At 41.3% G+C, this 26,893-nt stretch overlaps 1 protein-coding gene and 2 long non-coding RNA genes across 4 annotated transcripts in view; 1 reads left to right on the top strand and 2 right to left on the bottom strand.

Annotated features, from left to right (window-relative positions):
* Positions 1-65: 65 nt before the first annotated feature.
* Positions 66-26,893, bottom strand: part of trappc12 (trafficking protein particle complex 12) — a 42,068-nt gene continuing 15,240 nt past the window's right edge. The window contains exons 4-12 of one of the 2 annotated variants that reach the window (XM_034222479.1): positions 22,880-22,993; positions 13,968-14,106; positions 11,326-11,438; positions 11,028-11,100; positions 9,793-9,866; positions 5,023-5,121; positions 4,098-4,201; positions 3,206-3,293; positions 66-684 (exon numbers count right to left, since the gene is read on the bottom strand). In XM_034222479.1, the coding sequence (XP_034078370.1) occupies positions 442-684; positions 3,206-3,293; positions 4,098-4,201; positions 5,023-5,121; positions 9,793-9,866; positions 11,028-11,100; positions 11,326-11,438; positions 13,968-14,106; positions 22,880-22,993 (1,047 nt within the window). In that variant the 3' untranslated portion in view covers positions 66-441. The remainder of the gene's footprint in view (positions 685-3,205; positions 3,294-4,097; positions 4,202-5,022; positions 5,122-9,792; positions 9,867-11,027; positions 11,101-11,325; positions 11,439-13,967; positions 14,107-22,879; positions 22,994-26,893) is intronic. The other variant, XM_034222480.1, reaches the window with a different exon arrangement.
* On the top strand, positions 6,224-8,101 carry LOC117550144. Its single transcript, XR_004569574.1, has 3 exons — positions 6,224-6,303; positions 6,869-6,974; positions 7,329-8,101. It is a non-coding gene; the product is annotated as an uncharacterized LOC117550144 (long non-coding RNA).
* Positions 6,976-9,630, bottom strand: LOC117550145. The gene is made up of 2 exons (XR_004569575.1): positions 8,131-9,630; positions 6,976-7,575 (listed from the first exon to the last, which is right to left on the bottom strand). It is a non-coding gene; the product is annotated as an uncharacterized LOC117550145 (long non-coding RNA).

Below are 26,893 nucleotides of genomic sequence, written 5' to 3'. Positions count from 1 at the left end.
GTCACTGGAAAACAAATAAGTCTTCCTACAATGAGGCTTTAAACTTTAAAAAGGTTTCTATATTGCAATTGCATTATCACAGACATTTTTAGTTAGCTTAATATTAAGGGTGCAAACACGGGTGGTATGAATATTCTCATCTAGCGTATTTCTCTAAATGTCAAGCTGTTCCTTTAACTGTAAAATAAAACTACTTCCACACTAATGTAGGGTCATTTCTTTTCCGGAATGTCATTCCACCACCATTACAGGGTCACCTTACAAAAGGAGAGAAGTGCCATGACATGAAGAGAAATGTCTTTGGGCTTCCCACTTCTGTTTTGTAGAAATAAAACCAGTTCTTTCACACACTCACTTTCTTTCTCCAAATGTCCACTCCTCTAAACATTCTACTCCTGCTGCTGTATTCCGGTCACACGTGATGCTGATGTGTGTGTCCTCTCACACCAGCTTGAGGCACTGCGTGTTGAAGCTGTCCCCCTCCCTGCAGGCCACGGCCTCCAGCAGAGCCTGCTTCTTCTGGGTGCTGCGGGACGACTCCAGCTCGTACATAGTGGTCAGGTTGAAGAGGACGCTCTCGTGGAGGTAGAGGGCGGGGTCCTGCTGCACCAGGCCCTCCAGCTGGCCCAGGGACTCCTTCAGACAGCCCAGGTAGAGCAGGCATACCGCTGCGTTGTTGTTGGCCTGGGAACAAGGGAGGGGAGGGGAGGGGAGGGGAGGGGAGGGAGGGAATGAGGACGGGAGAGTGTAAATCATCATTCTTCCATCCAGTATTTAACTATATTTACTGGGGTGAGCTACAGTAATTGTAGAGTTCCAAATATGCATCTTTCCATATAAATGCTAAAGTAACCCTTTGAAACTGAGGTGCTAGTAGGCAGATTTTTGTTTTTGGAGCTGCTTTAACTGCTTTCATTCATTATGCTAAGCCAAGGTACATTTAGCTGAACTAAGCTAAGCACCTTCTGGCTCCAGTGGTGAAAAGTAGTGCAATTTGTCAAGTAGTGTACAGTTATTAAAATGATTTACTTTTTACCATTTCTATTGTCTGCTACTTTATATATCTACTCTACTATATGTCAATGGCAAATATATTTTACTCCCCAGATTCCGATTATTAGAGTAGAATATTATCGACAAATAAGCTAAAATGTATTATTTTTAGATTAAGAGGATGAACTACTTAAAGATGTCCTAAAATAAATAGGGGTTTTCCCTTTCCTGTAGTGTTTGATAAAGATTTTTGTACATGTAAATGATCTGCAAGGGCTTCCAAAGTTCCCTCCAGAGGAAGTTTCTCACCCATTCACTCCCACTGAAACACCTCCATTGGACTCCTTTTTTTTTTTAAACTTCCCTTCTATAGTGACATCACTATGTAACACTCACGCTTCTATTGGCTAACGCTCCAACACATCGTACATTATAGGCTTTTTGATTATTGAAGCGTGTCACAGTAGAGGCAAAAAATACAATTATGAAACCTGAAATGAGCAAAGTATGTCCTCTTTAAGTAAGGTATTGAATGCAGGAGTTTGACCTGCAACAGAGTATTTCTACATTGCAGTATTACATTTGTTACGTAGCAGAATATCTCAGTATTTATTTTTAGTGCCTGAATCACAGGGCCAGATCATAGGGAATCTCAACTAAAACTGTCTCTACACATTAAGACAAAAATATAGGCATTGTTTTTGCCAGATTGATAAAACCACATGTATATATATATATATGCCGTTAATAACTGTGTAATATACCTGGCTGCTAAATCCTAAGAACTGTTACAGGATGTGTATTTTGTAAATTGTGTGACCTTTTATTTTTTATTATATTTTTTATTATATCATAACTTGTTTTTGAACTGATTACTTTTTAATGCATGTAACATTAAGCTGTCTGTGGCTCTTTTTCTACTGTAACGTACAATTCCCCTCTGTGGGACTAATAAAGGTATTCTGATTCTTTTTTATAAATCTGTAAAAAACTGTAGCGCTCGGCACAAGCTTGAACTCTACAGTTTGCAGTAAATCGAAGTCGAAACACCCTTAATATGTTGATACTTTGGCCTGCTCCATCACTTATTAGACCCATCAGGGTGAAGAACGATGAGGAGGAACTAAAACATCCCAGATTGTGTTGCTTCAACGAGGTTCTCCATCAGCACGGGAACAGCTGTCATTACCGGGCGGTGGCTATTTATAGAGCCCATAGCACTAACTCATCACCTGCATCTGTAATCCATCACTGCCGCGGTATCTCAATCATCATTATTAAACGCCAGAGGGATGATCACTGATTGATTTATAGAGCTCATATTCAACCAGGCTTTTCTGGGTAAAATTAATAGATCACTGACAGGGGAATGACGGATTACATGTTTGTTCAAATAATAACGTAATAAATGAATTAAAAAAATAAATGTGTTTTTGATTGATATTTTACAGACGTTGTTTACAGAGCAACTTTATATTTGACTTCGACTTAATGTGGGTCATTAAAGGTCCCATGTCATGCTTTTCCGGTTATTACCCATCCCCTTGTGTGTTATGAAGGTTTGTATGCATGTAAATGGTGTGCAGAGTCAAAACCCTCAAAGTACACCCTGTAGCGAGTAAAACTGTAACACAGAAAATACCTGTCTATGCTGCCCCAGAACGCCTCGTTGGAGATTTCTCTTTTTCCATTGTTTTCTTCCTGGGTATAGTGACGTATTTCGGGTATAGTGACGTAACGTAACGTCCGTGGAGCCGTTACGTTTGGACCAATCCGCGGACTTCCCCACACACACACACTCGGCGGGACGAGGCTCGCTGCTGCGAGGAGCGGGACACTGTGAGCTGGCTCACTGGTGTGGGGTCAGCGAGACACCGCGGAACTCAGCCTGGGCACACACACAAACTCCCAGCCAGGCTGCGGGTGTGTGTGTGTGTGTGCCCAGGCTGAGTTCCGCGGTGTCTCGCTGTCTCGCAGACGGCTACTGGGCTCACAGGGAGGGGGGGGCAGGATCTCCAACAAGCCGTTTAGGACAGAGAGTGAATACACATACTTTACAGAGATGCTGTATGAGAAACCAATGTGAGTTTGGAAAATTGCACAATATAAATCTATTCTAGTAGACCTCAACAATGGAATTGTGATCAGTAGAAATGGCCATGACATGGGACCTTTAAAGCTGCTGTAGAGGAAAAGACATGGTGGCACTTACAACGGGGTTCTTTGGGTCCATTTTTAAGACTTCAGTGAAGGATGCATGTGCTTCAGTGTAGTTGTTCTGACTGAGGGAGACAAAGGCCCTGGAAAACACACACACACAAACAAACAGTTAATACATCAACAAACAGTAGTGTGTATTGATCATATTTGTGAAATGCCATGTTAAAATACACATCAAATAAATAAATTGATATACTATATTAATGTGTTATTATTACATATTTTTATATATTAAATCTATAGGTCATCATTCTAGAGACATGTAGAGCTGCTTCCTAGGCAGAACAATGCTAGGCTGCTATGAAAACATGCTAGCTAGTGGGATGTATTTTATGATCCACAGCTGCCTTTGAAATCAAGGTAATTCAGTTGAAATATCTTAAATGTGATTTATTCGAATTGTGCAATTTTTTTTACTAAACTTCTATTGTTTCTATATGTTTTTATTGTATTTTATTAGATTTGATCTTTAATTGGACATTTTACCTCAACATCCTATGTCTATATAATTATCTTTATTATTTTTATTGTACATTCTTAGTTTATTTTCAAAACATTTTTGTTTCCATTCTGAAATGGAGCAACCAAATTTCCCCTGGGATAAATAAACCATTCAGATTCTAATATTATCATCTGCCTTTGTGAGCGTCAGAGCACCCAGTGGGAGTGAGATAAGGTGTCACCGGAGGTTTGCTTCAGACTCCACATGTCCTCAGGCCAGAGCCACAGAAGGTGTGACCTCCTGAGCTAGATCACACACCAGAGGGAAGCCCCGCCCTGCGAACAGCCCTGAAGGACAACGGCTGTGTGGAGTGAAAGTGATCCTGAGCAGCGCAAAGTAAACATGCTGTGTGCGCGGGTGCTAAACGACCACTCTCTGGTACCTGTTCATCAGCACGCATGTGGTGTGACTGGGCTGGCTCCCTGTCATCTGGCACGCCTTCTCCACGTCCTGGAAGTACCTCTCTGCCGTTTTAACGTCTCCGATCTGGCAGAGAACAAAGCATCAGCAGCACATTAACCACTGATCTGTGTGTGTGAGTGTGTGAGCACAAATACATTAGATCAGATTTCAGGTTCCCCCAGGGCAGACTTCTTACATCAGCTAAGAATACATACAGAACCATTACTGAAGGTAATAATGATGACAAAACAAATATATCCATCTAGTACAGCACAATAGAGTGATGCAGGATTGATGTTTTTTCTAGGCCGAACAGGAAGTAGCACCGTTTCCTTCAACAGAACGCAAATTGGATTTAGTCTCATTATAGAAAATAAGCTCTGTGGCCAAACGTATGATTCTTACATGTTTTCTTCAGCAAGAAAATCATCATAATGAACACTACTTCCTTGATTTGTATAGCGTAATTGCAGTTATTGTGTAAGTGTAAGTGTTATGAACGTCACCATCCCTGAGTAGAAATGTTTCCCTGTGTTGGGAGGGATACCAATTGCGCTATGAAAGGTGTATTAAAGTATATGCAATGTATTATTATGTAAGATGAAATGCATCCTTAATGGAACATCCAGCTTGCTACAACAAAAATTACACTAAATTACAGCAAATTAGCAAAATGTCACTGTATGAGCAGACTGGGCTCTGGTTTCAGACAGAGGGTGAAAAGAGGTTCTGCAGCACAGGCAGTATGAGAAAAATAAAGACCTTTTTGAACATTAACATGTCACAGTAGAGGCACAACATACAAAAAGGAACCTGAAATGAGCATAATAGGGTCGCTTTAAAGGGTTCACAAGCTGTGCTGTGGCATAGTGTGTGTCTATGTGTGTGTGTGTTAATGTTCGGACCTGCAAGAAGATGCGTCCTATGCCACTGAGCAGCTGCACTCTCTGCTGGGGTTCGTACTGGATGATGGAGTGATAGGTCTCCACAGCCAGAACATAGTCCTGAGAGAGAGAAGAGAAAGAGATTAACAAAACTAAAAGTTAAATAAATAATACAAAAGAGCATGGAGGGCAACGAAAGTGAAGACGGAAGTTAATAAAGAATGGGGTAAACGGTAGGAGGTGGACACAGGTGGAGGGCGTGCGAGGTAAAGAAGATGAGAGTGGAGGTGAGGAGGGAGAGACGGCATTAATCAAACATATGGAGTATTAGCTGGCCGCTGTGACCCTCTCCCCACCTCCATATCGCTCACATGGTGACTGCACTGCTGAGCGGAGGGCCGAGAGGTAAGAGAGGAAGGTGTGTGTGTGTGTGTGTGTGTGGAGAGGGGACAGGGCTGGGACAGGGTACAGGTTTCTTTTTGTTATGGCTCACACACTGTTGTTTATTTTGGCTGAAGTCCACGCACCGTCCTGCTGCCAGAAATACTCACTTGAACAGCAATTGTAGATTAATACACCCCTGAAAATAGTCCCCATACATTTTCTCCCGTGAGAGTAACAATTGCTCAAATCTAGGAAATGTATGAGTGTTTTTTTTAACATTACAAACTATATGGATTTGTTCTGTTTTACATTTTTCAGTAGGAAATATCAGGCTTTGAAGTTTTGGGGGATAAACTAGGATATTGATGGGTTTTGGGATTTGTAACAATAAAAATACCATCATACTCAAAATGTAACTACAAAGGTTTGCACAATATTATTGTAGCACATTCTCTAATGCATGGAGTATATTCTCAGATATTTTAACATCTCTTTTTAATCTTTTTTACGAGACAGTTACTACGGTGGCCGGCAGGTGCAAACGCGGAACAACGGCCCAAAACGCATACATAAGCAGGAAACACCTGCAAATAATGAAATGAAAAACAAACAAACCCTGAATACAAATACAACAGAAAAACGCTGCATTTACAGAAATGATACAAACTAAATACAACACACAAACCCCGAAAACAAACGCAACAAAAAAACGCTGCAAATACCAAAACCATATGCAACGTCCAACGCACATACAATCTCAAAACAAGTACAAAAAAAAACATTTCGGAAGTGCTCCAGGCCTCTAGGGGGCGCGCTACGTGGAACAGATTGATGTCTGACCAGACATAGAGAGAACGAACAAGAGTGATGGAAATCGGGAGGAAAGAAAGTTTTAATTGGAGAAAGATATATTAGAAGGTACGGTTTGTTTTTATACATAGAGCATCATATTTATATAGCTAGCGTTAGCGTGCCTAACTTCTACACCAGCTGAGGAGAGGAGAGCTTCGCGTGAAGAGAAGATAAAGTGAGGGAAGAACATTGTTAAAAGAGATGACAAATCAAGTGCAGGCAAATAACACGGGCCATAGTGAGTACCGCGGAAAAAGGACATTTGAATTCTTAGCAGTTTGTTTATATGTATGTATTTGTGTATAGATGTTGCAACTATACAGAGCTTTAGCAATTGCCTGTAACTATGGTCATGACAATAAAGCTATTGAATTGAGAGAGAGAGAGAGAAAGAGAAGTGACAACATGTGAAGAGGGACAAAGTAATGACAGGAGAGTAGTGTGCATTAGACATGCTCAAGAACAATTATAGAGAAGACATTCAAGGAGAGAGAGAGAGAGAGAGACAAAACACAGATTCAACGGTAAACATGATGTATCTTTCTATTTATTTAGCTAACCACTATTTAGACTGTGTGTTTTTGATTGACTTGATTAAATGGATTTACTACATCAATGTATGTCTTTTCAGGCTGCCATGTTGTGTCCTTTCTGTGGCCAGCATCTGGGGACAGTTCAAGTGTTCTGTGGCTCCTGTGGCAAACATGTACCGTTTTTGACAGAAGTTGAACACAACAGTAAGTTCACTTTTTTTATTGTATCTGTTTCAAATGCAAGACATAAGGATTCAACACACTACTCTGTTTAGAATACTAATTGGCAGATACATACACTAGTTATCAGCATGAAGGACACATTTTTTCATTGTCTGTTTATGTGAAATATGTAGAAGCCATCATTCAATTGTAGACCAATGCATGATTAAATACACAAAACAGCTTATATTATACATTCATAATTGTGTATTAGTTCTATCTTTATAGAGAACATTATACATTTAGAATCAGATTTTGAGACAGTGAGCGGCTGGAAAGTCACGCCGCCATGGGGCACAAACAGTTGCTGACGTGATGTTTTCTTCGCATTCTCAGGCATTCCATAAGGAGGGTCAGGAACTCACGCTTGGGACCACCAGTGTCCCCTCCATCCTCAGTGTGTCCCTCATCATCAGTGAACTTAACTGACATCTCATGAGAGGGATCGAATGAGGCACCTTTGAAGCCGCGGATTGCTCCATCGCACACACTGGCTCTATTAATATTGAACCTGCTGCAAGATGTATTTGTTCTTTTTGCAGAGAGTTCTGCAACAATGTGTGCCGCAGTCAGGTAATCTGTGCTGGGAAAGACAAAGTGATGTATTGTAATATTAAATGATAAAGCTGGTAATAAGATTTACAGTATAGAATAGAAAAATTAAGTGGTAATAGTAACAATTAATACATTTGCTCCATTTTGTCTTCTGGCTCAGACTGGCTATCAATAATGATAAGTGCATACACATTTGTGTCGTTGCTGCAGTGAGAAGACAGTTGAATAATTATTTTCAAATACATAATATATGCATGACAGTCATATTTACAAAAGGATGTCGATCCTCTTCCTGTTTTTTCAATACATTGGGTTCTAAACAGCACTTTTGTCATACTCCTGCACAATCCTTGTAAACATTTGAAATGGATGCAACAAACAATATCTGATCTTTGAAAAATATTTGTGGGTGTTTTTTGTATCGTCTTCACTAAAGATGTCAGATGTTGTGGGTGTCATTTAGAAATGTATGAAAGTATAATTGTTCTGCTTCCTGGCAATGTTACCCACTGTGATTGGAGGCTATACAAACAAACAAATGTAAAATAAAGATACACACCAAACAACTGTCAACATGGTTTACCTATAGAAGTGGTTCTGACCCGGGCAGACTGGACCTCTTCCTGGAATGGGGTTGGTTCTCCATCCTATTTTTACCCAGGAAATAAGTGCACACAAAGGTATTTATTGATTTCATGTTCACAAATTCAAACCTACATGGTATAATTACATTTTGGATTAGTGTTACCCGATCAGACGCTGGTTGTGAGTGCCTGAGAGGTCTGATAAAGGTAAACAACAAATATATTCAAACTACTGTACTGTTAAAACATTCTGCTTCTTGTGGCACAAAATAATATGTTGACAATGTTTTATTTTACCTGCAAACTGTTGTCCATTCGTGGAGTGCTCACTTTTGGAACATTTGGAATGTCCCACACCTGCATACAACACACAAATGACTGACTGAAATAAAATAAATTCACTTTAATTAAGAATAAATGCCACGATAAATCCAAACTGACCAAGGTACATTATATTGTTGACCGTCCTTTAACTCTCACATTAGGATTTACATTGGGGCACAATAAACCAACTCCTCTCTGCACCTATAATATATCTATATGATGTCAAGAGTTACATTTAGGTGCACAATGCTGTCTCTTGACTTGCAAGCTCTTTTACCAAACAAGCTAACGCTAGCTGGGTAAATATGACGCTCTTTGTATCAAAACAAAACTTACCTTCTTATATATCGACTTTTTCCACTTCGATCAACTTTGTTTCCTCCGGCTTCAATTTGCAGCACTCTTGTTCGTTCCCTCTATGTCTGGTCAGACATCAATCTATTCCACGTAGCGCCCCCCCTAGAGGCCTGGAGCACTTCCGGAATGTTTTTTTTTTGTATGTGCTTTGGACTTTGCATATCGTTTTGGTATTTCCAGCGTTTTTTTGTTGCGTTTGTTTTCGGGGTTTGTGTGTTGTATTTAGTTTGCATCATTTCTGTAAATGCAGCGTTTTTTGGTTGTATTTGTTCTCCGGATTTGTTTGTTTTTCATTTCAGGATTTGCAGTTGTTTCCTGCTAATGTATGTGTTTTTGGCCGTTGTTCCGCGTTTGCACCTGCCGGCCACCGTAAATTACAGACCCTGAAACGAATAGATGAATAGAAACTAGTGGATTCCTTTTTTAGATCTTTTACTTAAGAACCATAATGTTTGTAGGATTTTTTATAAATATGCTACAACATAAATAAAATCATTATTACAGTAGGGAGAGGTGAGCAAAATGCAAGTAAAGTTGAGCCTAGCAGTACATTTATTTTACTGTAATCTCAGTTTGGACCAGTAGATGGCACTGTGGTTCTCTCTAACTCTGATGAAGTCACCACCCTAATCTCTCTCTCTCTCTCTCTGCGTGTCGCTTTCTCTCTTATTTGCTCTCTCCCTCTCTGACCAAGAATCCAATTAGTGGTCAGTCTGGGGGGATTTCACTGTGAATCCTCCACCAGCCTGGCATCAGAGATCTCCGCGTCACACACACACACACACACACACACACACACACACACACACACACACACACACACAACACACACACACACACACACACCACACACACACACACACACACACCACACACACACACACACACACACACACACACACACACACACACACACACACACACACACACACACACACACACACACACACACACACACACACACACACACACACACACACCTTCATCAGCAGCAGGCAGTTGGCCATGGAGTACATGACCCGGCTGAGACGAGACCTCCACAGCTTAAGAGACCCTAAAAGCAGGGAGAGAAGAAGAAGAAAGAGCGTTTCTATCTTAAACAGCGACTTCCTGTTCTCATTTCACCTGCTTCTTTTTTTGGGGCGCCCCTCTAACATCACCCTTTTTCCATTCATTGCTCTGATCCCTCTCATTAAACCTCCCCTCTTCTCCCCCCCCCCCACACCAGTTTATTTTAAGGCGAGGTAGTGAGGAAGACACTGCGGCACACTCTGCTTTCTTCCCTCAGACAGTGCACCCTGTGGAAGAGTAAGTGTGCAGGCCTATTAGTATTCATCGCTGCACATGTGTGTGTGTGTGTGTGTGTGTGCTTGGGAGGAGAGCTAATCACTCAGTAGGGGTCTGATGTGTGAAGGCAAGGCCCCGCGTTATTGACTTGTCGACTGTCGACTGTCTGCGTGGGTAGAGAGAGGAGAGACAGAGGGCACAGCTATTACGCTGCTTTTAGAAGGGGAGGGACTGCCAGCGCCGACGCACCCTCACACACACGCGCACACACACACACGCGTCACCCTGCCAATTTTCCCAATTATAAGCAAGTGTCTTGGTACATTTAGCTCAACTTCACCAAGTGGCTTGTTGTTGTTCATCGCCGTGAATTAGCTGATTAAATTGCTTGTAAAAAAAGAAAGAAAAAAGAAGCCTTTGGAAAAGTTTCTTAATTAGCGATCACATGGCTTGGTAACATAAGACTCACTGCATTAAGATGTTTTGCTGTGTGGAAAAGAGAGGAGGAAGTCTATTTACATCATGTCGTGTGGAGGTGTGTCTCTACCTAAAACCGGTGGATTTCAGATGCAGGCGCCCATTTCCCCAGCACACTTGCAGATGTGAGTGGATTGGATGGGATTGATCTGTGTTGATCTGTTTGGCGTGAAGGGCTGGAGAGACCATTTGATATTCAGCGCGGGTGCCCGAGCAGTGAGGTGCTAAACACTTTTAGAGCACCGCATCGCTGTGTTTATGTGGTGTGTGTATGTGTGGCTGAGGTATGCTGCAGTCCTGCACCAGGTGTGCCTCCGACTCAGACTGCTAGTGTGTTACCCATGACCTCACTCTCCTCCCACAGTGTGATGCAGTCTGGGACTGAGGCCAGGTCTGTATCCAACTGGCTGTGTGCGTGTGTGTACGTGTGTGCATGTGTGTGTGTACTTACCTTGCCTATTCTCCTGTGTCAGGGTGATCATGCTGCCATCCTCAGCCAATCCTTTCTCCAAGTTCTCCAGAATCTATTAACAGGGGCGGAGGGAATTCAAACTTTTTAATGTCTGTATTAGAATCTGCATATTTAATGACTTTAAAATCCAAACCATATTTAGCTGTTTACACAGGTGGGCTTAAGGCTTTGTACGTGCTTTTTCTGTGTTGTTTTATTGTGTGAATGCTACAGAGTATGCATATTTTTATGTTCATCCAGAGGCTGTTTCCGTGCCCGCGTGTGTGTGTCTACTAACAGCGAGGCAGACGGTTTTGAGATTGTGCAGGCGGTCCAGAGCCTCTTGGGGCTTGGCCAGGTACTGGGGAAGCTCGGCGTGCAGCAGCCGCATGGAGAACGGCACCATGGAGCCTGGATGGGAGGGGGGGGGGGGGGGGGGAGGGGAGGGAGGGAGGGAAGGACAAGAAGAAAGCAGAACACAGGGGTTGAAAATGTGCAAGGAATAAAGGGGGGAAATAAGGTAGAATGAGGACATAGGAGAGGAAGAGGGGAAGAGAAGGAAGGCGGAGAGAGACGCAGAGAGACACAGAGCGCGAGATGAGAATATAAACCCATCCACCCACACACAGCACACAGCCCTGGAGGCAGGAACCTACAGATGGCATTGAGCTACGTATGGCTGCTTATTAAACCCTCTCATCTCTCTCTCTGTGCTGCACAGCTCCATCACTCATCTCCCTGCCTCATCCCTCTGTCTCTCCCTGCCTCTACATCATTCACACCCCCCCCCCCCCGGAGGAAGAGCCTGTATTCAGGTGAGTTCCTGGGCTTTGATCAGGGTCTCTTTGATATTGTCATCAAACCTGAAGCTCAGCTAGCTGGTCCATCTTCATCCGTCTGTGGATCTCCATTTCTATCTCTGTAGAAGCAATCTGCCTGTGCCGTCTATCCCACATATCCAGAAATATTCACCATTTACCCCAGTGTCTCTATTCCTGCATCCTGTTACCATGTCATATTTTAGTGCTGAGTGGACAGCTCATTCTCTCTTGGGTGTCAGAAAGTTTCATCAGCTTAAAATTAAGACTTTTAATACCTTTAGTGTCAAAGTTAACTGTTCGTGACTAAGATGGAAAACAACCCAGGGAATCATTGAGCAGACCCATAAAAACTCAAATAAAAGATACCGTGTTAAGCTTTGTTAATTCTGGCAACTATTTTAGATGTAGTCTATTCTTTAGACAGACATGCTCAATAGTTCTAGTGACTCGAGTCATTTGTCGACAACAACTACAAAAGTTGGAGCAATTTTAAAACTACATTTTAGTCTCGTCTTTTCTGACAACAATATTTCATATTGATATCGTCATAGTAAAATCGTCTTGTTATGAAAAAAGGTTTGTTGCCCTACATATTTCCTCCCATTCTATGATTAAAAGTGGCGCTATAAAGCAATATACATGACGAGGTACAAACAGTTCCTATCACATCAGCATTTATGATCAAACTTTGTACCAGGTTTCATTGATTTAAATATTTCTTTGGAAGTTGATACAAAGTTTTTTTTTTAATGTCAAATTGTTCTCCGTCAAGTTACCTACATATTATTAAGCCACTGTTGGTAAAGAGAACTGTGTAAAATGTATCTAAATTAAAAAATAAATAATATATTTTCCTCACCAGTCTAGTATGCATGTTCATCTTTTTATGGGCCTGACAAAAAACTGCTTTTTGTATTTTTAAATGTATTATTTATTGTGTCATGTATATAGTGTTTTATATTCTAAGCGTATTGTTTTTATGATTTATTATTGAATTTTGACATGTATTTTAAAGTGTCTTTGAGTGTTTTCTTCATTGTTTTTAAAATGATCATTTATAAATACATTAATACATTTTTATTTGATTAGACCAGCTATAGAGCTGAAAAAAAAGGCTCTCCGTAAAATAACCTAGAAAGGTTAGCATTGACCAAAAGTTCATTTTATTCTACCTGTGAAAAGGATTCAAGTAGAGTAGGAAGATACAGGCTGGAAAAGGACATTCATGAATAGCCACTTGCCAGGCTCGCAGCATCCAGGACTCAACTTTTCATTTGGCAAACAAATTAATAAGTGACAAACATTGATTCCTTCTCAAGCGCCACGTTGATCTGAATTTGTACAGATAGTGATACATGGGCAGCCAACTCTTTAGAGCCTCAAAGAGTGTGGTAATAGATAGTCGATACAAGCGCTGGGCCGGAGAAATGTTCGACTTCGGATGCCAGGCTAAACAACGCGTGCCAGTTTGTCTGCGAGCACCTAGCAGGGCACAAAGCGTTTAAATTGAGCAACGGAAAGTCAATCGGTGCTCTCTTTTAGAAGGCTGTGTGTGCGGTGTAGCGTCAAGTGTCGAGTGTGTGTGTGTGCAGCTGTGTCTCCGCTACTGCCTTCACTGTGGTAGCCCGAGGGGCGAAGCAGATCCAAAGTAATGGGAATACATTAGAGAGCAATTCATGCAGTGTAAAAGAGGAAAAACAAAACCAAAGAACTGCTGGAGACAAGCAGTTGTTGGAGCTTCGACGACGATACAGTCTAATATCAAGCTCCTGGCAGAAACTTTCCTTTGAATATTTAATAAAAATCCTTTTGGAGAGCAGGCTAATAACACATTCAAAGCTCACAGATAAGAGTTTCCGAACAGCTTTTCGGCACTATCATGAATACCACTATTCAACCTTGAGTCAGCTTTCACACAGAATTCAAACAGCGGCTTTTGGAAGGAGGAAATATGAAAAGAGATGGAAACGATGCATTCTTTTACAATGTTACGTTTGTGGATAAAAGTTCCTGTGATTAACACCTAGAGTTCTTCTCCTACATTAAAGACCAAGAATTATTATCCCAAAGAACAGAGGCTGGGTTTGGTTTTATACAAGCTGTGTGTGTGTGTATGTACCTCTCCTCCCAGGGTAAACAGTGGGGTAGTACTCATAGAAGAGGTCTGGTTGGTCCAGGTTGCCGAAGGGCTCAATCTCCAGCTCAGCGTTTTGGAAGAGGTTCAGCTTGGTCAGGAGGGAGAGCCGCACAAACCACAGCTGGAATACACAAACACACACCCCTCTGTTAAGTGAATAAGACATTAATCAAATATTTAAAGTACAATTGAATTCCCTCCCAGCTAGTTCGCCAATATGTAGAAGAATGATATTAGCATCCTGTACTGTTGAAGGTATATGGGTTACGTTACACATTGCCCAACAGAAATAATATGTATGACTATAGCAGGAACATATCACTGTGACCCTGATATCATAAGACACAATATTAAGAACTAGGACAGGAATATAAGCTAAAGTGAAGTCTATAAAGGTAGATCTGAACACAGAGAGGCAGGATTGTGTATTGTTGACCTGTATGAGTATCTGAATCAAAGAAAAACCCGCTTTTGGCTGCACTCCGTCATGATTTGAGAAGTTGCGTTTTCCTCCTCAACACTATGTTGCTCTTAGATGATTGAAAATAGAAAAAAGTCAGCTTTGGTCAATTTAAGAAATGAAGAACATCCTCTTATTGGTTAAAGATAAAAGAACCCGAGGAGAAAGCTCTGCATGATTGAAAGTGTCATGGCAGTACAGGGTACTATATGAATTAGAAAATGAAATCTGGAAATGTACCTATTCCCAAGCGTGAGTAGAGTAGTGCACTGCACCTGTAGCATGCAGTAGAAAGGACGCATACGTCTTTCGAATCAAATTTCCTAAATTCTTCCTTAAATTGTTCATATTTTCCAGTTAATTTGGTCAAAATCCAATTATGATTAACATGCTCAATCATTTAATACAATGTCTTGACTTTCATTTAACCCTCATAACGTTTTTAATAAAGTCATTACATTACTGGGTTTTACATTGTTGCAGTATTAATTAAATCATCTGTGTTTCTTACATTATTACAATTATATGATGGGGTTGCAATCCTGATGCAATGTTTTCTTTTAGAACCAAACCAATATATTTTGATGGGGTTTTTTTCAAGGGAAATACTGATAATTAAGACAAGAAAATCTGATGATATAAGATCCAGCATTCATTTTCTTTTACCTGGATAAGGACGCTTACATTGGGTTATTCAAGAATAATGACCGAGGCTATTTCACATGTGAATTACATTAATAAACTTCTACACATCTGGAGGAGGGTGCAGGCTGTTCCAGGTTCATGTTGTGAAAATGGTCTTGAGCCTCGGAGAGCACCCAGCCATATGCACCTGGACAGAAGCCCAGGCCCATGAAGCTGTGTCCTGATGTGATGCAGTTGGGGATGGACTACTTCCGAGCCAGACACCATGAAGGAAGGATCCAGAAGCTCCTGAGCAGCATTGGAGCCCCCAGGGATTGTACACCCTATAATCCCTTTCCTGTAGTGTGTTATATAGGTTAATGTGCATGTAAATAGTCTGCATAGGCTAAAATCCCAAGGTTTGTCTCCCACATAGTGCCCCCCCCCCCCCCGCGCTAGGCTAAGGGGCCGGACATTTTTCGAAACATATCCAGGTTGACCTGAGCCAGCCAGCTAACCAATCAGAGTAAAATATATAGTACAATAATGCACTTTGTGAACATTAAATCATGCATTATAGCATGCCGTTAACCCCTCTGTTTCAGCCCTGTTTCAAAAGTGTCTGAAGCTTTAAATGCTAAAGGGTTTCCGAATCTCTTAACACAGATTTATGTATAAAAGACATGAAAAAGGGGATTTTACATTATATGTGACCTTTAACTTCTTAAGCCCGAAGGTCCCCCCAGTGGACCCCTCCCACAGTTTTTTTTCGAGACTATGTCTCAGGGCTTCTTAACATTTATGAAACTATTAATGTTTCATACCCTTTTAAAAGGTAAGAAACTCCGCTAACTGACAATAAGAACAATTTTTAGCTAAAAAAAACACAAGAGTAATACCAAGCCTTTGAATTAGCATTGAGCGAAAAAATGCTAACTAATGCTAACGAACTCACGGTAGAAATGCCCTTATTACTATCTTAACTGCACAAACAAGTTATACGATTTAAAGCTGAGACTCCACAGATTCCACACATGTAATGTCATCACTGTACGACCTCGAATTCCTGGAGCTATCAGCCAGAAAAGAGAAAGTAAACAACATCCGGTTTCAAAAATATTACAATAATTACGTCTTACCTTTTTTGATTTGTGATCAAAAGTTGTGTTCAACGGAATAAAAACACCGCTCAAGGTTAATCCAATGTCTTTGTGTCACGTAGAAATTTTTACTGAAAATCCATCATCATATTTATGGCAATATACTGGGTATAAAGTTTTGCCGTCCAGGCTTGCACTTTCAGATATGCTTCGTTTGCTTCTCTATTATGTCCGCTATGGTAATGTTTACGTAGATTTGGGAACTGCCCATCGATTCTATTGGATGTAATGGTTAAGAAAAAGGTGTAAATCACACGAATCGACCAATGGGTTCTAGAGATATGGTCCTGCATAAAGTATAAAGAATGCCAGTCAGCGTAACAACATTACGCAGCCGACTTCATTTATTGTTTACAACGTAACGAAGCAGGAAATGCAGCAGGACCCAGAGCGCACAGAGCACAGAGCGGACAGCAGATAACGGAATTGCAGTTTTATTGCTTATAGATTATCAGAACATTTCAAAGGGGACACAGCACCATTGGATATTAATCTATGGATTAACTACATCATCGTTTTTATCGTTTTAATGCCATTGAAGACCAGTTTAGACCAGACAACGAGGAAGGTAAGTCATTTTTAGCCTAGCGCATGTTAGTACTTAGTACTTAGCACTTGTTTTGATGTACGTTTTTGTTGATAACCTCGCGAGTTTGTATCTTTCAGTGTTGAGGTGGGCACCGTTAGATTATTTGTCTTTACGATCATAAACGATATGTTGGATGTGCAGCTAGGATAAGTAATAAGGGAGCTAGGAGTGATTTTCGGTGCAGTAATAGGTTAGCATTTTTCGCTCGGGGCTAATTCAGAGGCTCACTGTTAGCATTGTGTGTTTTTTTTGAAAAAATTAATGAAAAATATCAGTTAAATTAGTTTTTTACCCGTTATATAGATATAAAATATTCATAGTTTATTAAATATTAAGGTTCCTTAGACGTTGTTTCCTGCAAATGACGCGATTTCGGGTCCGTGGGGCCTAAGAGGGTAACAGAGTAGGCCTATGTTTTATTTATTTTTTCACAACAGTTGTATTTGGATGGAATGAATACCTATAGTGATAATTCAAAGTAATAAAATGATTTTTACAGTGAAAAAGTTCAAATGGAACTGATGGTTCCCAAATTACCCAGAGGTCCGCTTGGACTTTATTGTTCTAAACCTCTCTAAAAAGGTCAAATTTCACTTGTTTTGCATCAATCTTGATACAGGGTACTTATTATATGTTATAGTTTGGATTCCTAAAGCTTTTAGTCTACTAGCCCATCATTCAAGGGTGGTTTTCACTATAAGTAATGTTTTTTTTTTTAGGCGGACATTAGAATTTACATGTTTTTACTATGTTCCATCTGAATTTACTTTAAAATAAAAATATCTATATTGATTCTGACACTTCTACATCCAACTCACAGATGTAACCTTGCTTTGAGAGAAAAGATGATTAATTTACCCCTTTTAGAAGTGAAGATATAGTCTTTGTTGTGTTAGTGGCATTTTCGAGCCTGAAACCTGAAAAACAGGCTCAGGGCTTAAGAGGTTAAAGCATGTAAACATGTCACAGTAGAAGCACAACATACAAATATAATCGTGACAATGAGCATAATATGTCCTCTTTAAATAGTGCGATCTGCATTCACGCTTTAAAAAATAATAATTCAACATGGGTTCAGAAGGATGATACTTTGACTCTCAAACATCCACTCCCTTTACAGGGTTTGTACACCTTAATGAAAATGATTTGATCATTTTAGACCTTTGTGATGGATTTAAAGATTACATTTCAATGATTTGTCTGTTTATTGCAATGGCTTTGAAGGTAGATATAAAAAACGTTTCTGGTTTCGGTTGTATCCTCTGCCATGCATCTGTATACAAGTGTCTAAAGTAACTTTGTGCATGTTTATGTAACTTTGTATCGTGCAGTCTGTGAACGTTCAGCACAGTGTAAATGTCCTGTGGGAAGAACAGTGGGTGGTACAAGGTTAACAGCAATGCCCAATAGTCTTCATTTTTGCATATTGCTATTAGTAACAATAATAAAATACATTAAAAAAAAAAGATGGACCACACATTTAAAACCCAGGGTTTAAAAATGGTGCCAGGATGTTTAGGAACGCAAACAAGCAGTAATATGCAGCACGAGCAGGGCTCGAAATTAACTTTTTTCCTCAGTGTCCCACAACTGTCCCGAATTCTACTTTGTATTGTCCCGGATATAACCAGCAGTGTCCCAAATTTAAATTTGTATCGTCGCCCCCCCAATTATGCAGAATACATATAATTTGATACTTTTTTGTCACTTAATCATCACACCATAGACTCTGGTCCACCATGTAAGTTTAAAATACTTATTCTTTTAAACATATGAATATTAGTCTGATCTGTTGCCTCTCCTAAAGTAGAAGGGAAGAGAGTTGTTTTAAGACATGTTTTTCGATTGTTTCTCAATATCCAGACTAATTTATCATTGTCATGTCAACATTGAAGAATTCTGATTTGTATTTTTCAATTCAATATGGTATGGCTGTATGGTCTCTGTGTTTTATGATCGGAACCCTCTATCTGGCAATAAAAGTGGTATGAATGATAATAAAAAAACAGAAGTTCCATAATACAGTTTAATAAATGTATCTGTTTTCAGTTCTAATTACAAGTTATCCACACAAGTCAGTAGTACTATAGGAATATAAATTGATCTTCTATTTTCATTCATGAATGTCAATCATCTTGCTCTCACTCATTCACTCGACACGTTCCATCTGATGAAGGCAAATGCCTTCCCAGATGTAAAAAAGTAGAAAACATTACATTCAGTTATAACTGCCAAAACAAACGTTATTTACACTATTATGGCCCCTGTTAAAAATGTTTGTAATGTTATCTACTGTAAGTTGGTCGAACGAATGCCTCCTTATCCGGAAGCTGACCGAGCAGACCCGAGCAGCAGTCGAGAGGAGCCGAGCGCATCCGCGAAGCACACAAAATGGCGACTTCAGAGTTCCCGTTAGCCTGCAAATCTAAATCTCTTCGGTCAAAATAATTTCCCTTTAGTGCAATACCGCTTCAGTTGCGCCACTTATGTGACAGACAAGAAGAGTATGTGACAGACAAGAAGAGTATGTGACATACAATAATAGTCAATTCTAATGTCTAACACTTAATGTGGAGAAAGAGATGTCCTGGATGGGTTGATTGTGCGTTAATCTGTTGGTAATGCCTCTGGGTTCCGGTGGGCATGTAAACAAATGCATAATGCTGCGCTATACTTTGCGGCCTCACCCGGTAGCTATTTTAATTACCTCTCAAACTACCTAAACTAGTTATAGATATGTTTAGTTTTACTGTCGGGTCACTCATTACTGGATCCGCAAGCTGCATGATACTGGCATAATAGATTGCCAGATCGGGCAACCAGCAGGTGAGGCTTCATTGCCCGAGCTAAATACTAGATGGCCCCGGGCCATCGGGCAGTTGTTAATGTCGAGCCCTGTGATTGACAAACTAAAATTACCTTGCGACCCCTTTTCTAATCGTCACCCAATCTGACTGACGTTCTTGACCCAAAAACACTAAAAAAAGATGAAAAGCTAAATGATTAGCTAAATGCCTTACGTTTTTGCAGCTAAAGATTCTAGCCTGGTCACTGACTGGCTGACAAAGAAAATACAAAAATGATCGGCTACACCTCTTATTCTGATCAACTGTATTTCACATCATTTTCACAAACTTCAAAAGAACATGACACCGCATTTTAGGACGTTTGTATGCATTGTAAGGGACACTTCAGTTGCTAGCGTTAGTTAGCGCTAGCTAACATTGACACTTAAGACAACTAACTTACCACAGTGGAAGACGATGCATCATGACCAGGACTTGGGATGTTTTCGTTTCGGGATTCGGCAGAATTGGGACTTGCATCAGGGGGCTGTTTATTCAACCACCTCAGCATTTCTTTCTTCTTTTTTTAACTGTCGTGACCGTTGCATTGGCGCGAGTCTAGCAGCAGTCAGCAGCAGAGTGGATGACGTAGAATGCATTCTATGTTTTGACAGCCCAATGACTTTGCAAATAGCACCCATTTTGAAGTTTAATTTTAATTTTTTTTTCACTGTCCCGAAATAGTCCCAGACAAAATAGATTTGTGTCCCAGTAGGAATTTTTATGGTCCCCGGGACATCGGGACATCGTTAATTGCGAGCCCAGAGCACGAGGCAACAACACGGTCGATTAACTGAAAGTCTCGTGCACATAGCCTTCCACAGCGGTGGCCTTCTTAATGAGCGCATGCAACCATCCATCTTCTGCATAGAGCTCCAAGAACAAGGGCTTTCAAAAATGTGCCAACAGCAACACACTGACGAAAAGGGACAACACAAAAAAACTAGCGACACAAAAACTAAATTCATCATAGCCCTCCTTAAAGGTGGGGTAGGTAAGTTTCAGAAACCGGCTCGAGTGCACTAAAATTTGAAAGTACACAGCCGAAAAGAATCCGCCCCTTCCTTCAGACTTCCTTACAGAGCACCTCCTCCAACACACATGAACGCGCACATGACTTAGGTTGGCTATATAGTTCAGGGGTTTTTGTAAACCATACAAACAGATAATTACATGTCCAAGAGAAAAAGAGCGACCACGGCGTCAGATTTCAACTTTAAATTTGAGAGCATACTTTATTGATTTCCTTCACTCAAACCCTGTCATTGCACCAAAGACAAACCAAAGAGTAACCGCCCTTACGGGACGCTGTAATAAGTAAAGCGAACGCACCTGCAAGGACACCTGGAGTGGAGTGCACCAGCTGGGCGTAACTCTACGTCCGACGTAGAACCGAAGGTTAAGACCAAACTAAAGTTATGACTAGTGCACCACTTAGACTTAAGCCCTGTATGCGTTGCGCCCGGGTGTAACTTTTACGCCTAGTATGGAGCAGGCGTAAATCGGAAAGACAGACTAGTATCCATCCATAAAAACGTAAAACAGGCAAGAAGGATATTAACGATGGCAGGGCGTCTTCTTTACATGTTTAACAATGAAAGGGCATTAAGAAGAGTTTCAATTTCTCCTTCTCCAGCTCAATTTTTTCGTGTTCCGCTCTCAATTTGACGGTCTCCACCTCCACACGAACGATTTCTTTCTCCGTCAGTTCCCGCTGTAGCTCTGACAAATCCCTCTTTCTCTTTCGGGGTGTGGCCATTTGGGATTCCCCTTGAGTCATCGCTGACGCTGTGGGTGTGGGAATTCCCTCTTCTCTGTGGTCCTCTGAGTCTGTAAAATGGCGTTGCTTGGCAACAATTACTGTTTCGCGTGTATTCACGTGGACGCGCATCTTAAGACCAGGCGCAGCTACGCCCGAGACTAGTCAGGCTTGGTGCACTCGGTGTAAATTCGAATCACTACGTCGGACGTAGCTAAGCCCGACGTTAGAGTTAAGCCCTACTTTTTTACGCCCAGCTGGTGCACTCCACTACTGGCCTCCTATTGGTTGAGGGATTTTGACAGGATTGTTGCACAAAAGTTTCGAGCGCGCACAGAATAAATCTGAGAGCAGAAAAAATCTGTAAGCAGCAATATATCTGAGTGTAAGCGTACAGTTTGAGCAGAAGCAGAGCAAATCTAAGTGCAAGCAGGCACTATTTGAGTGCGAGGACAGGGTTTGAGGGAAATAAATACATAAAGTATGCTCTCAAATTTAAATACCACGCTCTTGAATAAAGATAGGGAATAACCCCCATAGGTGTGTTCCATCAGTAGTCGCCATCGTGGAAAAGCAACCCCGATATTGACTCTGGTTTGAATTCTCCTAGTTTCCACTTTGTTTTTGTTCCTAATTTGCTCTGTTACATTATTTCTTTTGCCACCAGTAGATGATGTTGAACCTAACTCTGCCATGGTGAAAGTGGCCGCCTGTTGCTGGCGAGTCATTGAAGTACTGCTGCAATGCACGCCCAATGACGGCACGCCCAATGAGGGCACGAGATACATTTGTGCATGCACGAGATGGAAGGCTGACAGACAGGGCGGCAATCCAATCCGTTTAGCCGGCCCGGCTAAACGGATTGGATTGCCGCCCTGTCTGTCCTACTTTTTACAGTATTACGGCTTCCACAGATGACATTTTTTTTATTTCATTCATTTCATAAGTCAAAGCACTTAAGATATTCATTGCTATCGGGATGTTAAGAGCATTCCATGTAATATAACAAAAAGTGTATCTCGAGCCGGTTTCTCAAACTTACCTACCCCACCTTTAAATCTAATTGATATCATCAGTTTGGAAACAAAACAAAGGAATGAACTCTCATAACAAGATAAGAGGGTATTCAATCATTAGTGAAATACTTTATCAGTGAGAACATTTCATTTTTAAACACCAGCTAAAGACATCTTTTTAGATGAGCTGTTTATTAGCAATCCCTCAAAGCACTTTGAGCTGCATGTGTTGTATGAAAAGTGCTATATACATTTTATTTTAATAATTTATTATTATTATTATTGCAAATTCTATTTCATTTCAAGTGCTTTTGGGGAATTATTACATTAATAAGTAGAACAGGATGTGCCTTGGCGTCACTGTCTTCCACCCACCAACGCTCTGAGAGACGGACAGCTGAATGGAGGGATTGATGAGGAGACAGCGGCTGGCGTCTTACCTGCAGTGAGTCGGTGGTGTGGGAGCTCTGCTGGCCGGCCTTCCCGTACCCCTGACCATGAGCTGTCAGCAGCCGGCCCGTCAGATCTACCGCGGCCCGCCAGTTCTTGCTGCTCTGCAGGGGGAGAAGAGACACACTGGATCTGAGACACACACCATGACTGACGGATGGAAGCACAGAGGAAGACCTGCGGCTATATCCACGGGGTTCCAGCTATCATAATCACAAACACACTCAGTAGGACGCATCTCTAACTAACAAGGTATCACTCAGGGAAAAAGAACAGCTTGTTTCAAGAATTCAAATGCATCAATCGGACACATTTTTTCACAGAAGGACGAATGTTTCAACAACTTGTAAGCAAAGGATAATTCTTGTTTATCACACCTGGGTAAAATGTAGTATTCATAATTACGCATATCAACTAAATTGACAGATACTTGATCTTTATTTATACTTCATATTTGAATCAGAGCTTTTTTATGTCAAATCCCAGATGGGAAAACTACAACATGGAACATATTTGAACAGAGGGAATTCTCAGTGGAAGAGTTATGCAATTAGGAAAAAGCAGGAAATCCTAAAAGACAATGTAAAAAAAAAAAAAAAAAAATGCAAGTTTACAGCGGATAATTTAGATACGAAAATAAAGGGATGTTTCATCATCTTACTAATTATTATATGTGATCTAACAATGTGACAGCTATTACTGCCAAACAAAAGTCCCTACGTATGAAATGAAGCTGTTGGAAGAGAGTGTTTCCACCTATGTGTGGAACTGCCAGCCATCGAGACGGGAGGACAACACACACACACACACACACACACACACACACACACACACACACACACACACACACACACACACACACACACACACACACACACACACACACACACACACACCACACACACACACACACACACCACACACACACACACACACACACACACACACACACACACACACACACACACACACACACACACACACACACACACCACACACACACACACACACACACACACACACACACACACACACACACACACACACACACACACACACACACACACACACACACACCCCACACACACCACACACACACACACACACACACACACACACACACCTCGATATTAGCAGCATCTGCTTCCACAGGAGGTGGTACAATAGGTAAGGGGGGGACAGAGGTGGGGAGGTAGAGTCACCCCACCCCATCAACACACATGACAAGGTCGGCTTGCCGATTGGGTCCTAAGTGCTGCGCCATTCATCACAGCCAGGGAGCTAATTAGGGGAGAGAGGAAGAGAGGAAGAGAGAGAGCTACTTCCTCTCTAGTCTTCTTTATCACAAAACTCATCAGCCCTTTTCCTCTTGTAGCTGTCCTCTCTCCCCCATTCATCTTCCCTCCTTCCCTTCCTCCTTTTTTTTCTTGCCTGCTTCTCTCTGCTTCAGAATTCTGCCTACTTTTCCTCCCTTCCATCTTCCTCCTCTCCCTCTGACCCTCATTTATGCCTTCTTTTCTTCCTGCTGTCATGGCTTCCTCCCCTATAGCTCCTTCCTCATTCCTCCCCTCTGCCAGTAGCAGCGCTGCCTCTGAATCTTCATTAGGGAGGGAAATGAAGCTGAAAACGAGGAGGCAGCCGGGATGGATACACACACACACACACACACACACACACACACACACACACACACACACACACACACACACACACACACACACACACCACACACACACACACACACACACACACACACACACACACACCACACACACACACACACACACACACACACACACACACACACACACACACACACACACACACACACACACACACACACACACACACACACACACACACACACACACACACAAGAAGAATGGTGTGCTAGCTGTTCATCTGAATATCTGTGTGAGATTTGGATTGGACGCGAAGAGGCAAAGTGAGAACTGTTGAGATAGGACACAAACGGATAAGGAGTTTCAAACGGCAGACAGGCAGGATATGGATGGATACAAAATCTGGCCAACATGTAGCGAAAAAGCCCATAAGTCAAAGTTGGACATAGTGGAAGGAAGAAGAAAAAAGGAAGAAGAAAAAAAGAAGCAGAAACTCTGGCCGAAAAGAGTTGGATGGAGAAAAAGAGAGCAGTGGGTGGCAGAGTGGAGAGCAGAGGATGAGTAGACGAGAGCTGAGGGCCAAGGGAACTGCAGAGAGGCACCACAAGGGGCCAAAGGGAAAAAAACACCAGAAAGTTGGAAAAGTGAACTTTAGCTCAGGCCTTATGCCTAACGATGCAGCATGCCGCTACGCATAGCTTTATGGTCTGATATTATCTTACACCAGCCTATAATTTTAGGTCTTGAACCATACCGATCTTAACCTAGCATTACAGGCATACAGAAATACAGGAGCTGTAATTAGAGTAGACAGCGGGCGGTCTCTGTGTTTTGAGAGGCGATCTGCCGTTACCAGAGGGCCACAGGGTCAGTCTCCATTAAAGATGGTATGTGATCGTGAGCAACCTTGAGACAGATAATGACGGATGTCTCTGCTTCTCGGTCATCTCTTATAGTTGAACCTGAGCTCTGACCCCCTGATGAACAAAGTGCCAGAACATTTAGAAAGTGAGCTGTGTTCAACATGTTAATCATAAGAATAATCAGATGTATCGGATATTTTTTTTAATTAGTGGAAATTTCGTCAAATAGCGTTCTTCCATAGACCTGGCGTAGCATGCTTTAGCCATTGTGCCGTTATCACATGAGTTTCTACAACAGGGCATTCCCAAACTGAGCCACACTTTGCTTGTCCTTCTTTTTAGAAGGGCCAATCGGGACCAATGCGTTTCAATCTCCTCCCTCAAAATAAGCAATGTCTAGCACCGATTCGCTCAGCACGTGATGTTAGGGTGATGCCTATAGAGAATACATGCACCATTTCTCTTGATGAAAGACTTAAAACCTAATGTCTCTGGTTAAGAGTGAAATGTAACTTCCATTAGCATTCCAACATGTGACATTACAATGACACCGCTAACATGCTGATATTTAGCAAGTAATGTGTTTGGTAAAAAGTTGTAACTGCTGATGTCACCAGAGATGAACATTAATTCACCCTGAGGTAGACATAAATGTGGTATACCCAATGACAATACAAGAGGAGGTCAGCGGAACACCATTTAGAGCCATTTATGTCTGTGCAATCTTGCATATGGTGGACAACTGTTTTTAACGGTGTTAGAAGCAAATGTGATCACTAAAGACATTAGGCTTCATCATCTAGTGAGCATAGATATCTGTCCCAAACTTCATGCCAATTCATCCATTAATTGTTTAGACATTTCAGTCCAAACCAAGCTGGTGGACCGACCCGCTCAGCATAACTATACCTACAGCATGGCTAAAAAACGATTTGTCATTGAAGAGACGACGGAGTGCTTTATGAAAGGCTGTCAAGAAGGCCATCATGCATACAAACCACGCTGTCACTCCCCAGGTTTGAATGATTTCAATTAACACATAACACTAACACTATCAATATAGAAAAACAATAGGCTGATGGTGATTAATAATTTAGCTCAGCTCAAATGACTCTGCAATAAGGCATAATCAGATCCCCCCCAAATCAAATGAGGAGGCATTACCATAGTGATTTATTGCCAGTGATATCAAATAAGGAATTCAATTTAAAGGCTTGGTGAAAGAAGTGTGTGTTGGGTATGGGTAGGCGTGGCTCTAGCACGATAGCGGGAAAGGGCCATTTTCTTGTTTGTGGCTGCTTGTTTTTGTGGACGGTAGAAAATATACCTGCCTTTGTTCCAAACAAAACAAAGACGGCAAACAAAAGAAGGAAGATAGGAGAGAATAGAGGGTAAATGTCAGATATGACCCTCCAGAGTGACAATGTGGTACTCAAGATGGGAAAGGTAAGTGCTTACACTTTGAGTAAGATATTGACAGATGACAAGTAAGGATATTCACCAAAATGTAAAGTGAGCA

Source organism: Gymnodraco acuticeps, unplaced genomic scaffold, assembly GCF_902827175.1.
Source record: "Gymnodraco acuticeps unplaced genomic scaffold, fGymAcu1.1, whole genome shotgun sequence".
Classification (NCBI taxonomy): Eukaryota; Metazoa; Chordata; class Actinopteri; order Perciformes; family Bathydraconidae; genus Gymnodraco; species Gymnodraco acuticeps.
Note: the sequence above shows the minus strand (reverse complement) of the source record. Positions and strands in the feature narration are given on the sequence as shown.